Below are 15,571 nucleotides of genomic sequence, written 5' to 3'. Positions count from 1 at the left end.
TTATGCGCAAATTTAAAGGCAATTTAAAAGACATTAGCAAACGTTTTTTTCGGCTCATTATAATTAAGTGACGACAAAATCCTCAGCCTCATAATAAGGTTCGAACATATTTAATTTCTCGCATTTTCCAGTGGAGACGATGAACGCCGGTCCAGGTAACCTCGAGGTGACGGTCAACAACGGTCAGGTGCCGACATCTGCGCAGTCGCAGGGTCAGCACAAGTACGCCATCTCATTCACACCCAAGGAGGCCAAACTCCATCAGGTCGAACTCAAGTTCAACGGCGAAAATGTGCCTGGTGAGTCACCGGTGACAGGGCACGTGCTCTGATGTGTATGTTTATAAGGAAGAGGTTGACATTCAATGATGACAGTGACTGTTATTAAGATATAGAGGATTCTTCATGGCTCCTAGTGGAAGATAAGGATATCTTTTCCAAGCGGGTTACTGAAAAACCGAGCGACGAAGGAGCGAGGTTTTTCTGTTACACGCGAGGAAAAGATATCCGATCTTCCACGAGTGAGCCATGAGGAATCCTATATCTTTCTATGTTGAGGTTTATTCTTAATTATTTAAATATCATATTCAAATGTATTCATCTATGTAAAAATAGATTAAGAGTATTTTGTATTTATTTCATAAGTTTCATACACAAACAACCGTTAAAAATGGTTCGGTTATTGACCCATCATCACTTGAACTCTTGATTTTTAGCTATGAACCCTCGAGACCTTATCTTCGCATCCCAGAGGGATGCAGAGATAACAAATTGTTATCTTTGCATCTCAGAGGAGTGCGAGATAGAAATATCCCTGCATTGTAGACCCAATGGCAAATAAACCTCAACTAGAAAGATATATATGTACAGCGGATTACTTCCACATCCATGGGCTGTATCATTAGCACTTAATCTGCCCATTACAGCTGACCAATATCCGATCTCTATACACCCCTAGTGCTGTCTTAGCTGGTCTCATGTGCATCTGAAACCTGCACCATATCTGGCCCACGTCTGTTCACTGCCACCAGAGTGCAGTCTAACGTCTCCACTCTACATTTGACACCCGTCTGACCCTGTTTCAACAGGCTCCCCGTTCAGCTGCGCGGTGATGGACGCCTCCCAGGTGTCCGTCTCCGGCGCCGGTGTCGGAAAGGTGCCCGTCGGCCGGCAGACCTGCTTCAACATCGACACACAGGGCACACATGTGAGTAGGGCTGGGAATTACTGACTGAGACAGACTCAGCGAACTATGAGTTTACAGATACCGTCTTACCTGTCTGCCCCGATGATAGTTCGGGAAGTAAAATCAATTCATCATGATCAAAACTCAGACTGGAAGGAACAATCCAAAAATCTTAGTGACTTAAGCACTGAGAGACTCATGGGCAGCTGCCTGACCCCATCCGCCCTTTCCTGTCTAGTTGTCCACAACAGCATCTCTCTGTCCGCTGAAACAACTTAACCGTATTGTCTCTATTCACAGGAGCTATCTGACCTGTCAGTGACGATTCTCTCGCCTCTCCGCCGACCCGTCTCGGCCGAGGTCTGGAGTGTCGACGACAACAGGGCCATGGTCGAATACACGCCCACCGAAGTCGGTAAGTCGACGCTGTCAGTATTATATGTGTATGCGGCACACTTTGCCATAGCTATGAGGATTTAATTTATACAAAATACATTATAAACTTAATGTTATTTTTTAGTTATTTTTCACATCAATTCTCTGCTGGCTTATTCATCCTGAACGGGAAAGTACATGTATCTTGTATATGCTACAACTTCAGAGCGCTTACATAAGCGGGCTGTCGCGGCCCTGCAATCACTTTCGCTATCGTAAAATTTTACTCGTCCCGATTTTCCACAGGTGACCACAGCGTTGAGGTGCGACTGGGAGGCATGCTTATCCCAGGAGCCCCTTTTGTCGTCAAGGCCTATGACGTCAACAAGGTCAAGGTCACCGATGTACAAAATGGCGTCGTCGGGAAGCCGGTCTACTTCTGCAGTAAGTAAACCTGCTGGTTAAAGGCCTAGATTATAAGAAGAATGTGTCGGGTTGTCATGTTGTGTGCGTTCTCTCCTGTACTCTGAGTCACCGACTTATTCTTGTGTCGGAAATTTATTGATTTATTTGTGTCTTGCATTGCTCCTCATTCGTGATTACACTTGTCATGTGAGCTGGGAGGTATTCGATATGCAAGCGGCTAGCCCAACAGCGCTCCAGCGCTTCACCTTATAAATTCAACCCAGCTTTGTTGACATGCTCCTGCACCTTGCATTCACTTCGCGCATGACGACATACTATGTATGCTCACAATCAGATTTATTACGTTGTGAAATGTATTTCTCACTGTCAGCAACAGTGCTTATTAGGGGAATCCGCAGAGCGCAATGTTTCCCACACATAGAACAATGTTGCGGTGTTGTGTCGGGTGTATTTTTGCCGACGGCGAGACTCTCAGACAATAGCGCCTTACAGACGTAGTTAGTGATTGGACCTCCCACGGCGGCAATGTCGTTGTGAGAACAGTGTGCAGGATGGTGCAGGATTTCTCAGCGGTATTATCACATCAGGTGATGGCAAAGGCGTCCACCTAATGGCTGATACTCACTTCTTCGTCAGTTATGCGGGTACGAGACGTTCTCGACCGTTGTGTGCAAATTACACATACAGACGATATAGGAAAATATGGGCTGTGTCGATGCTTATATGTAGTTCATGATAGCAAAGCTATTAGTGAATTGTTTCCCCGTTTACCTATTCGATGGCTTGGCTGTAAGTTTTGCTGTTTTTCACCTCGGACATGTATCTCAGAGATCAGTTACCAAACCTTGTACCGTTTTTCCTAGGCATCGTATTCGTGGCCACTGAAATGTGGATGAGTCGTTCATTTCGACGATTGGTCCTGCCGAAACCTGTTCTGCCATGTTTGGTTTCATCTGTAAACTTTCTTCATATCTAGATCCTTTATCGGCGATTCGTTTTATGCAAAGTATGTACAATAAACATATTCTCACACATTCTCACCACCTATCAGATAATCCGTCGTTTATTCTCATCTCTGAACCCACCTCCCCCATTCTCCCCTCGCAGTTGACGCCAGCCAGGCCGGAGCCGGCAATCTGGAAATCATCGTATCCGTGCACGGTCGAAACGTGCCCAACTACGTTCAGTCGGAGGGAAACGCTCGGTTCCGGGTCAACTTCAAACCGCAGGAGTCGGCCAACCACATCCTCAGCGTGCGCTTCAACGGCGAGCCGGTGCCAGGTGAGGAAGAAGAGACAGTGGAAAGGGGAGAGAGGGAGAGGGGTGTAGTGGAAAGATTAGGGGATGGGCGCAAAATGACCTTGTAGTCGGCGCGCCCCTAACCCCAACAAACAAACAAAAAGATGAGGGGAGAGGTTGTGCAAGTTAAGGGGGAGGAGTAGTGGAAATGGGTGGGGTGGCATGGAGAATGTTGCCTCTAAAGCCGTGAAACCGGATACTATTTGAGCCATTTTGTTAGACGAGCCCGGATTTTTTCGCGCATTCCGTCGTTTTGAGGTCTATGAGGTTTGTTATGCAAAATAAGTTGTTATGCATTATTAAGCATCTATTGCCCTGGCATCTGAGCTCTGACCGTCCTCTCCATTCGCAGGCTCTCCGTTCACCTGCAAGATCACCGACTCGTCCCAGGTGGTGGTTTCCGGCCAGTCACTAAAGATGTCGCCGCTGTCGCGTCCGGCCGTGTTCACCGTGGACCCGCGCGGCGTCACCGTTACCGAGTGTGTCGTCACAGGTGAGGCGAGGGCTGCAGCCGAATGTGGGGCCTAGTTGGGGGCTGCCATAGGGTATGGGGCTGAGAGAAAGGTTTTCGTAGCTCGAAGAGCTCGAAGGGTGCTCCTCCTTCGCCTAGGTTGGATAAGTTCTGGCGGCTGATTGGTCGCTGACCTGTGGGTCCGCGGTACTAGAGGGCTCTGATTGGTCAATCCGCTTCACCAATGGTCGGTGATTGGTCGATCCGCGTTGCCAGCGGCCCTGATTGGTGGTTCCACGGCGCCAGTGGCTGACTGAAGTATGGTATGAGGCGGCTCTGATTGGTCAGCTGGTGACTGATTGGCTCTCTGAGTCAGCATAGGCCTGGTCGGAATCGGCTGCTGTGCTGTCGTCAGCTGAGATCCAAACCCCTGATTGGTTGAGATATTGATGACGTATAACACCTTCCCGCGCTATGACGTCATACCTCTGCTGACAGCCGGCTTTTCGGCTGCTGGAAGAGGGCAGCAGCACGTCAGCCGAAATTCAAAGTGGCTCGAAAGTGGCGCATGTAGGTCAAAGCGCAGCTTTAGAGTGCAGGTGGTAAGTTTTTTATGCAATGTTTTTGACGCATTTTGTATTCAATATTTTTCGTGAAAGATAGCAATTTTTTTTTCATAGCGCAATGTGCGAGTCAGCCTGAAAACAGTACCTACAAATCGAAATGCCAGCACCGCCTCAATTATCAATCCTGTAATTTTTTTCTATATAGCTCGGCAAATAACCCTCAGAAATATAATGTAACGGAAGAAAGTCGTTGAAAAAAGCGCGAAAATGTTACCTCTCCTCAAGTCTCAACCCTCTCCGTCGAGCGCCATCTTTGGCTGACGTTTCCTGCCAGCCGATTATGAACAAGCCTCATCACTCTCATCACAAGTATGTACTAAATGATTCGACGGGTTGCTTGAAGGGCAGCGTACGGATTTAGGGGGCGTTTTTCCCCATTAGGGCAGGGGGCATCTTTCCCCAAGGTACCGAATTAACATTTAATCAGTACAATTTGTTAGCCCTAAAACTACATCCTAAAACAAACTGGTTGGGACAAAGTGCACACATATTAATGTATCACGACAATAGCAAGGGACATAAAAATTAGTTACCTTCTTTGATATTTACAATGTTTTGACACCAAAATATTTTTTGAAAGTAGCAAATAAAAAACATGCAATCACCAGCCAACCGTTGTCTGACTGACATTGGTAAATTTTGGTGCAGTTAACAAGGCAGGCTTCCGCTTAACGCCAAGAACGTTAATTTCAAGGTTCGATTCTTTGTTTTGCCGCTAGAGGGGGTGGGGCGTCTTTCCCACCCTGGGCATCTTACCCCACTCTCCCCTACACTCAGTGCAGGCAAGCGGACACAGAGATGTATACCATTGGATTGTAGGGTCATATCAAATGACTATTTAAAGTTTGGCGCACTGGCTGAAGTCAGGGTACCGAGAGCTGTAAAACACATTCCGTAGATGGATATATATATTTTTGCTTAGATCGGTTAGACTTGGTTAGGTCCACACACTTGCGATTTTCGTATAGCCAGGAGTTAATTGATGAGTGCGGTTACACATTCGACAGCATTTGTATTACCAAAGACCTCATCCAATGGCGTTAATATCTAGCTGCTCTGGATAGTGGATAGATATTTAATTGGACGATACGTATGACCCAATCACGTCACGAGCTTAGCCTGGCTCGGTCCTGGGATTGGTACTCATATGCGACCGCAGGGCGTGCTTACAGCACTTATGCGGTCCCGGACCCGAGAAGTCTCCGTTGCATCTAGTATATGTGTACATTGCAGCTTGGTCCAAGCTGGCCACATCTGCGCTTCCATCGCCGCTCCGCTCCACCGCCGCACGGTCTTGCCGAATACCAGATTAGCGCGAATTTAATCAAAAACCCGACTTTCGATAAACTGTTATTTATACCTATCAATGGGTAGGAAATTGTCCGAAGTTATCGGATAGAACCTTATTTTTAAGCCACTTTATCATTTGAGGACTTATATCCCTGCCGAAAGTACACCCACGCTCCGGTTCCTGAAATCGGGCTATGGTACTGAGAAATATGTCCAGTTTTCAATGTAAATTTTACGGAAGCTTCGAGAAGATATATGAGAAAATAGCATATCACCGGATAGCACAATTCACGATGAAGCTGTTTCTGCTATCATGGTAGCTTTTCAATGAATGGTTTCTGAGTTTAATGAGTTAGAACAGGAGCCCTGCATGTGTGTCGTTCTCACGATAGTATTTCATAAAGAAGTTGGAAAATGTCAAAATGGATAAAAATGGATATGACGAATAGGGCATGGCTGAACTCTCCGCACATTTCTGAACATAAGCGAGCAAGTTTCAGCTGCCACTTTTTGCCTATTTGCCGTCAATTCAGCTTTGAACATGTCTAGTCGGTCGCCCGGCGTGACCTGACCAAGGTCGGGGGCGGCGCGGCCGAACAGGCTCCAGCCTAATTAACTATATCAAGCACACGGAATCGTGATTTCATGCACTCCTTGCAAGTCCGATGCTTCACTTTTGCATTATTGGCCTTACGTGACGTCATTTATGACGTCACTAGGGTAATAAGAGTTTTTCGTCAATAACTCCCGATCAAATTGAGCTAGCGAGTCGGGAAAGCCACCAATGGACTCAGGAAGACCTGCCGAATCGAATGATATGCAGCATGACCTCCTTCGACCAACTTCGTGATCTGGGGGGGCTCTAACCTGACCTTGACCCGAGGTCAACACCTTAAGTTGACTTCAGCCGAACAAAAAGTATACCATTCGACGCACCTGAGCGAGGCGAACACGATGATGCCAAAATTGCGGCTCTGTGGCATTTTTTCGCGAAGTTATTAATAAAAAACGAATCCGTGCCTTGGGCCACTTGACCTGACCTCAGAGGTCACAGGTTAACCTGAGACCTTAAAATCGGATACCAGTTGCTACGTCTCGTAACGGCACACACGCTCGTTTTTTTCCGCGAGGCTCTAGCTTCATCAGGGGCGAAACAGCGACGGGGGTCGTACCCCCCCCCCTTCGGCCGGCGCGTATTTTGAAAACCAATAGGTCCGGCGAGGGGTAAATGTCAGTTTTGGAACCAGATAACCGTTTTCAGTGGATCTGAGCGGCGCTGGGATTAAATTCGCGCTAAACTGGTGTTCGGCCACACTGTGCGCCGGGCAGAAGTGTCGGAGTTTGGATCGGGAGCTGGGGCCGCGGAGGAGTCGCGGGCGGAGCCACAATCACGGGCGTAGCCACAGTCGAAGACGGAGATGCAGTCGTAGGCGGCTTGATTGTCAACGGCCGTGCTGTTGTTAATGCAGAATCAGAGTCGGAGGGTCTACCGGATGCCGAAACAGAGGCAGACACATACTCCAACAGGTGCCCCTGCAGCATGTCAGTCCTTTAGGACAGCTATCGACGCGGCCGACGCTGCAGTCTTCAGTCGCCTTTAAATATCGGTTGGCGTGCTGCGGAAGGGGCGTCCCCGCCACCAGCGTCAGACTGAGAAGACAAAGCAGAGGCACCACCGTCGCCATGGCTGCGGGCCAACTGCCCTCCGGCGGGGTGGCCGTACCCAGGCCAATCCGGTGTTACGTAATGTGACCGACCTTTACGGGAGGGGAAGGCAGTGATTGACACCCGGGCTGACCTCTGTATGTGACGTCTCGGGACCATCCTTTGACGGGTAACAAGTCAGGCCTGTCAACTATGTAGAAGGTCAGCATTGCGATAATATTTCAATAACAGGGTCTTGTGAAGAAAGATCCTATTTCAGAAAAAAAATGGTCCTTTGCAAAAAGATCCGCTTAGCAAGCACTCGGGACCGTAGCCACTAGCTATCCATTTAACCTTCAAATTTGAGAAAGGAAGAAACATTGTAACGCCGCCGACGGCAAACACAGTTGTGACAAGACGTGAGCTGCGCGGATCGGTGAAACCGTGAGACAATCATGCACCGTTAGGGATGGAGACCATCCCCGAAGACCTCATTCAATGATTGAAGTCTTATTCAACCAGTATAACGCCTTTTGGGGCGACTAACGGAGCGAGCGAGAGGGTGAGCCTTGCACGTGCGAAATTTCGAGGGGGTACCTCCAGCTGACTTGTGCACGGCACCCTACTAACCGGTCTCTAGCGATGTGCCAAATTTGAGCACAATCGGCCCAGCCGTTCTCGAGATCTGGAAGCGGCACCCTGCACGTGCGCACCGGCACGTGCAAAATGGGTCCCAACTGACTTTTGCACGGCACCCTACTAACCGGTCCCTAACCATGTACCAAATTTGAGCGCCATCGGTCCAGCCGTTCTCGAGATCTGGAATCGACCCCTGCACGTGCGCACGTGCACCAGCACCCCAACTCTGGCACATGGATATGCATTGCCTAGTGGGTGCCTACCTATACATGCCAACTTTCAGCGCAATGGGCCAAGTAGTTACCGAGATATTGCAACAATTACAAAAGTGACACCTCTTCGTTTTGCACGTGGCACGTGCATAAGGGGTCACCCACATGCATCGGGAATAGTCCAATACTTGGTAGAAGGAATGAAGCTACCCTACAAAAATTACCGCGTGTAAATCGGTCAAGTGGTAGCGAGATATAAGCGTCGCAAAATCGTGAGGCCGGCCCCTCATACTCAGAAATTTCCGTTAATCTAAGGAAAGACTCCGCTCGCTTCGCTCGCTCCGTAATGATTAAATACCTTTCAGCCGAGAGAACCCTTAAATAAGAGTTTAAATTGACATTTTTTCCCAATATCATTGGCTGCACTAGTGATTGGGCGGTGTTATGATCTGTCCTAATGCATTAAAACGTAACTTGGCCTGTAAATTGAATTTTGTCTCTTTTATGTCCTTGAACAATTTTGATTATCACAACAAAGCAGCCGCCATAAAAAAGGTATAATTTTTTCCTATTGCCTGCATGAAGTCAAATGTAGTAGGTAACACATTCTCCAGGAAGCGTTTTTTTACAAGGAAGTTGTATGCTTGGGCTACGTAAAAGGTGAACGATGACTAACGCTCCTTGTTCCAACAAACTTTGTTTTACCTGTAGGTACCTATGCCTAAATGTAGCTGTCATCCGTCAACCGACATGCCTAATGCCTAATCTTCTCTGATAGGTACTTGCTTTGAGTTGACTCGGACCTCAACAAGCTCTGGTAGTTGTGCTGGCGTTATTTATCTCGAACAGCTGAGCTGACATATTCACATGAAAAAATAAGCAGAAAATATTAAAGTACGTCCTGCATGCGCAATTCGTCACAACCGCAGCATTTTTGGAAGCTGTATTTGGTAAACACAAGTAGTTTAGTAGATGACAATGCTGTCGAAATATCTTTGCCGTTCCGAACACGATCGTCTGCGTTGCTTCCGTGCACCATGTCACTTATGGTACTGTCGGCAGACATATGCAGGGCGAATATTAGGTATATGTGTGCACTGTGCCAGGGATGCCCGACCTGACGATAGTATCAAGCTGCCAGAACTGTATCGATGTTAGTGCGAGGAAACTTGCCGGCGCCGCAGTCGTCGTTCTTGGAGAGGCAGGGTACAATGTCGGGGACCTTGGGTAGCCGTGGGTTAACACCTGTCACTGGGAGCGGAGCTCTTGAAGGCCTTGGCGGTGGGATGCGGTACGGAGCTTTAACTGGTCGGCAGTCCTTCCTACAAGAGTTAGAACAGCAATCCATCCCCCTTGGACAGCCAATCCAACTACGACATACTGCAGGAATTCTCTTTCCTGGGTTTTGCGGAAGGGGCGTCCCGGCCACGACTGTCAGACCCAGCAGATACAGCAGAGGCACCACCGACGTCATGGCTGCCGACCGACTGCCCTCTGGCGGGGTGGCCGTACCCTGGCGGCTCTCCTGTTATGTAACGTTAGCGACCTTTACTGGGGGGTGTCACTCAAAACAAGTGACGTCCGTGACAGTGCATGGGGCCGTCCTGTGACGTGTGACAAGTCCGATCTGTTGGTACAGAAAATGCGGGACAATTTTGAACCGCTGGCGCCGATATCGACGCCTTACTTTCGTCATTCGCTTCGTTCGATTTCATTCGTCATCTTACAAAAGTTGGGCGGCTAAGCTTTTACTACACGGTAACCATGTCCCATGAAGGCTCAGTGATATGAAGACGTGGTCACAAACGCGTCTCACGGCGCTTACGCCATGTAGATACACCATTTGGACTCTGAGGAAGCCCGGCACGCGACGGAGCGTTGCAGCGTAGCGCCTCTGCCTGACAGACGTGAGAGTGCGCCGATTACCATGGGAACCTGTAATCAAAACCTTTTGCCGAGGATCACTGTAATGTTGGTAATGTGGGTGAGCTTATGAAAACCGCAACAATAATGGTAAGAAAGTACCTAAAAGATAAAAAAATGAAACACCTACTACACAAAAACGGCTCTTCGCTGACACTCTGCGCTTCAACTTCAAACTATCAACCGCTGTTGGCTGTTGCGACATGTGAGTTATTGCACCGTGAGCGTCCGATGTCTTAAAATGACCACTGATTGCCCTCCGTTCCGCTGCCCGCGTCTGGTCAGCCGTGCTGCCATCTGATGTCCCCACTCGGAAGGACGGTGTCCGCGCGGCGCGGTCCGTCCCCTGGGCTGTGCTGCGGTCGGTGTCGGACGGTTCCCACAGATCGTCGGGCCGGAGCCGGCCGGCCGGTCAGCGGCGGGAACTGGGTCTGACAGGCACCATTGTGGGGCTGAGTAAGGCGGACGGTACAATACCAGTGGACTGTCAGTGCCGCACCTGTATCAGCTGGATCCGTCGACCGGTGTTCCCTCGAACCTGAGGCCTCTTGCACCAAAATACCTAGCTAGGTAGAATTGGCAAAATACCTACCTAGTAAAACTACCTACGGCGGTAACTTCTCTTGCACCATCCTACCTACCTACCTAGGTAAATTTGACAGCTCGCGTTTTAAGGATTTGTTTTGATTGGCTGTTTGGCGACGAATTATTTGTGGGTGCAAACAAATAGTAACTAAAGAAAACAATTAAATGGATATCGTTTTTAATAATATATATTTTGATATTATGAAATCATTTTTCATTTACGTAAATACCGATATAAGTTATTTTGATATTAAATTACTTGTACTTCGTTTCCATGGCAACGAGTGAGTATTCAACCTGGCTGTTCTGCTACGGAGGTTTATCGCCTTGGTACGGAGAAGCACCTCTGTGAACCCATGGAGGATTTGGTCAATTATATTATTATTGACTCATAAAGCATTGATTTATCATTGTCTAAACATTTTGTATTGCCTAATTTACATAAAAGTACCTGTGGATTATCACGTATTGTGCCTATTGTTACTAATTGAATAATTTTACATAAGGTTTTGCTAGTTATTTTGGAAGACTGCGTTTACCGTCAAACCGTCAAAAATTCCTCCGCGAGTACTTCTTTCCGGCTTTCGGTGCAAGAGGAAAACAGCCGGTCGGACTTTAACAATTGGTAAGTTCTTATGCCGCTCGGTAGAATTTCTAGGTAAATTTTCACGGTAGCGTTTTTTGGTAGGTAGTTTGGTGCAAGAGAATCTAGGTAAAATCTGCATTTACCTAGGTAGGTAGTTTGGTGCAAGAGGCCTCTGGTCGATAGATGAAATCGGAGCGAAAATTGGCGAAAACGTCTCAATGAATTAATAACGTGAAATCCGATTGTTTCGTTCGGACCGGAGTAGAGTGATAGGAGATCCATGTTAGTATTTCCTTTAGGTGTACTTGTAAATGACGTAACTTAATTTGGTACATGCATGTGATATGATAAGGTACTAAGTGTTGTGTGAAAATGCTATTGAAAAATACTTTTTATAACTTAGAATCAATCGGATTACAACTAAAACAAGAATGCTGAAACTGGTTCAGCCCCTTTCAATAGTCCCTCATTCAATCAATAACACTCGTCCCCTCCACGACGCGGTGGTGTGAAAGTGCTCCAATGACTAGCAGTCGGCTCTGGTCAGCCCGAATACACTCGGACTGCGCCGGCCGCTGAGCGCTGTAGAAAGTGAGGTGGCCGCCGCCACCGCAGGCAGTGGGCAGCCGAGAGGAGGCAGGTGGCCAGACAGCGCCGCGGGAGGGTGTAGTGCGGGCGGTGCTGCGGGGCTGTGAGGTGTGGTGCGCGCGCTGGTAGTGCAGTGGTGAGAGAGGGGATGCGAGGGAGACTGGTGAGTTGGTTTGGCTCATTGCGAGCCCCGTGTGTGGTGGATATTGGTGGCCGTTCGTGGATTGAAAGATGATGGTGGATTACATGAAAAGTGCGTTACTGTGGACGCTTATGACATTTGAGTCAAAACTGCACGGTGGGACATAAAAAAGGCTTACATATAGAATCCGTGTCGGTTGTTTGGAAGTGCCTTGTGCTCCGTTCTTTAATTCGGTAGTTATTTTCATTATGCTAGCGGGATGAAGGAGCTAGTAAAAGTTTAAGCACAGAGTCATGTTCCACTCGCCTTTTAAAAAACTCAGTTCCATTTATTTGGATGACTGCATCGAGTGACTCTCCATTCCTTTGCGATTGAGTAGATTGACTATAACTAATAGAGAGGTCGTTGGTGATTGCTATCGGCCAATCGTTCCCTCTCACTTTTCTCACTGTGAAACAGCAATCTAGCTTGACAACCCGGCATTGACTGGGAATACCGTCAGAGACTGCAGGGGCCGCCAGTCACGCTTCAAAAAATCGGCTTAGCAAGACATTGTCCACGGAACGGAACATATCTTGTCCCGATGTTAGGTATCATCGCTGAATGGCTGCTGTAGACAAAGCGGAGATTGCTTTGCCACTAACTGAATCATCAAATCCGTAATAGAAAATAAAGATTAGCACGAAAGCTGCTAGTTACCTATCTCACTCGCGTATAACCAATTTTGGTATCTGGAAACATGTAGCACGGTGACTTTAATAAAGCACAAAACACTAACCTAACGCTCAACGCGAGATGGAGACTGCAGTTTCACACACAAAAGTAGCACCAAGTTTTGACTGCGTGAGCTCGACGATTGACGAAAGCACACCGGAAAAAAAAACACTTGACCGAGGCATATACAAACTATAAGGAATAACTTTGCCCTTAGATTCTTGTTCGAAATACCTATTATATGTATAATTTCCCATCCATCACCTATTATCCATAATGTCCTAAAGCTGTTTCAATGAGACGGTTGAGAGTTGACGATTCTCGATCTTGCACTAACTATTCAACGCGCTTAAAGCACAACTGCGTCTATTTTTTTTTTTTTTGCTTGACAAGCAGTTTTCACGCATGGTTACCCGATAAGCAATGCGGCTAGCAGTACATAATGAGGCTCGGAACAGGTTGGACGTAAACTCTGTCATCTAGATATCACGGTTCAGTGAGCTGAGCTTTTCATTATTTCGTGTGATGGCGGCCTCCCTCATTAGCCATGCTTTCTTGCCTCGATGTGAGATTCGATACACGTCATTGCACGTCTAAGAAATTTACTAAACGTGTTGCAGGGGTGAATGCATTTTGACTACCTGGAGAAATTGAGCACCTACCCCGCTTGCTCGTATGCCTGTGACAAGTTATTGAAGCTCACCAGCCTTCCGTCATGCGACTCTCTTGTTTGGCGCTGAGAGCTTAAATCGTGTTTGCTGTGGTTGTTCAGTAATCTGCCATGTCTTACTACGTACCTAGATCATTACCTAGGTTCATTTCACCCCCGCCTCACGATCAGTCATTGTATCACTCTCCCTCAATGACATCATCCCTACTTCTCTGGCCCCGACGCATTTTGCACCACTTCCTTGCCCTTGCTACCCTGTTATCTCCGCTGCCTCCTACAACGTCATCCCTTTATTCTGCCCTCAGTGACGTCGCCGCTGTATTATGTTCTATCTCCACCGACGTCACTGCTGTATCTGTTCTATCCTCACTGACGTCACCGCCCTATTCTATCCCCAGTGACGTCACCGCCGTATTTTGTTCTATCCCCACTGAAGTCACCGCCGTATTACGCTCTGTCCCCACTGAAGTCACCGCCGTATTCTGTTCTACCCCAGTGACGTCACCGCCGTATTCTGTTCTATCCCCACTAGTGATGTCAATTACGGAAAATCATAATATCGACACCAAACCAAATACCAACAATACCTACCCATGGAAAAATATCGATACCGAACCGACTTGGGAATATGAAGAAAATACCAACTTTTTACCAAATGCTCAGCCTCTTCTACATTAATAAGGATTCTTAATAACCGTTTTCACGACGGCCATCTGGTACACATTTGGTGCACATCTGGTGCAGATCAGGTGCAGATTTGGTCAAATCAGGTTCAGTGCGTCTCTTAGTAGCTATCAGCTAGAATTGCACTAACTGCTTATATGCCTGCTTTGTCATATTATCAGAGAGCATCATCGATTAAAACACTGAAATAAATTCATAAAATAAAGATATTTGCTGTAAAAGAGATTAGGTGCAGATTTGGTCAAATCAGGTGCACTCGCCGGAAAGCCCGTCGTGAAAACGGCTATTACCAACAAAATACCAAATGCATTGGCCTTAAAATACCAAATACCAAGTTGGTATCGGTTTGGTATCGGTATACCAAAAAGTTTATTTATTTATTTATTGCACCACATCCGATCGTTCCACTATTAAAAGGGCTATTCTACGATCTTCGTCTGTACATGATCACAACACATGGTTAAAAATGTTTAAAAGCCGACAAATTAAAATAAAAACACGCTTAAACACAATACGACATGGCTGTGAAAGTAGGCGCACAGGTACCACCGCGGCTGTCAACTCTCACGACTAGTTGTCACGCTGTCTGCTGTGAAGTAAGGCGCGGGCTCTAGTTTTGAAAAGAGGCATGGCCAGAGAAGAGTGGTTGTTGGCTATCGCCATTCTGTTGTACATATCAGCGGCTCGGTACATGAAGCGCCTTTTTCCATGATTGTTCCTGGCACGTGGGCAGAGTTAGGTAATGTGACTGCCTGGTGTCTCGGCACACGTGCTCGTGGTTATAAGATAGCCAGGAACGCAGCACGTCAGGCTTCTTGAACGTAAGGATGCCGTGAATTAATGTAATGTCAAAGTACGAGATCATATCGGGCGCACGCAGCCATGCAAGGTCATCGATGACATCAGAAATGTGATCATGCCTCCTTCTACCCGAGATCACCCTTGCTGCGAAATTAACCACCTTTTGAAGCTTAGCTATAGTGGTGCGGTTTGCACTACCGTAAACCGATGCACAATACCGCACATGGGAGAAAACCAGAGCATCTACAATCCTCGGCAAGATGTACTTTGGGATTATGTGCCTGATGTGGGTGAGTCCGATGAGGATGCCGAAACAGCGTTTTATGACGTTGTCGATGTGTGGCTCCCATGATAATTCGCCATCCATGATAACACCGAGGTTTTTCACAGTTTTTGATAGGGTGAGTGGTTCGCCCATGAATTCTATTTCAGGCGGCTCTCCAATTTGGATCAGCTGCCGCCGGTCGCCGCACATGAGGAGCTCCGTTTTACTGGCATTGACTTTCATGCCGTTCTGGGAAAACCAGGTACACAACGTGTCAAGCAGGCTCTCCAACGCAAGCTTCAGCTCTGGCAGCCTACTGCGAGGACCCGATATGGCTATCTGTGTGTCATCAGCATAACGAGCCGAGAAGGTGTTAAAGCCGTTGATGCTGTCGGGTATATAGCAGCTGATGCTGTTGCTGACCACGTTGAACAAGAGTGGGCCGAGACAGGTACCCTGGAAAGTG

General features: G+C 47.5%; 1 protein-coding gene across 1 annotated transcript in view; it reads left to right on the top strand.

The window, feature by feature from the left end:
* Nucleotides 1-15,571, top strand: part of LOC122381709 (filamin-B-like) — a 95,655-nt gene that overhangs the window by 67,826 nt on the left and 12,258 nt on the right. Inside the window, exons 27-32 of the mRNA XM_043366198.1 lie at nt 132-299; nt 1,088-1,206; nt 1,486-1,600; nt 1,867-2,004; nt 3,094-3,267; nt 3,638-3,778. Coding sequence (XP_043222133.1) covers nt 132-299; nt 1,088-1,206; nt 1,486-1,600; nt 1,867-2,004; nt 3,094-3,267; nt 3,638-3,778 — 855 coding nt within the window. The remainder of the gene's footprint in view (nt 1-131; nt 300-1,087; nt 1,207-1,485; nt 1,601-1,866; nt 2,005-3,093; nt 3,268-3,637; nt 3,779-15,571) is intronic.

The sequence above is a fragment of the Amphibalanus amphitrite genome, unplaced genomic scaffold (assembly GCF_019059575.1).
Source record: "Amphibalanus amphitrite isolate SeventyFive unplaced genomic scaffold, NRLGWU_Aamphi_draft 000125F_arrow, whole genome shotgun sequence".
NCBI lineage: Eukaryota > Metazoa > Arthropoda > Thecostraca > Balanomorpha > Balanidae > Amphibalanus > Amphibalanus amphitrite.
This window is presented reverse-complemented; position numbering and strand designations above follow the sequence as displayed.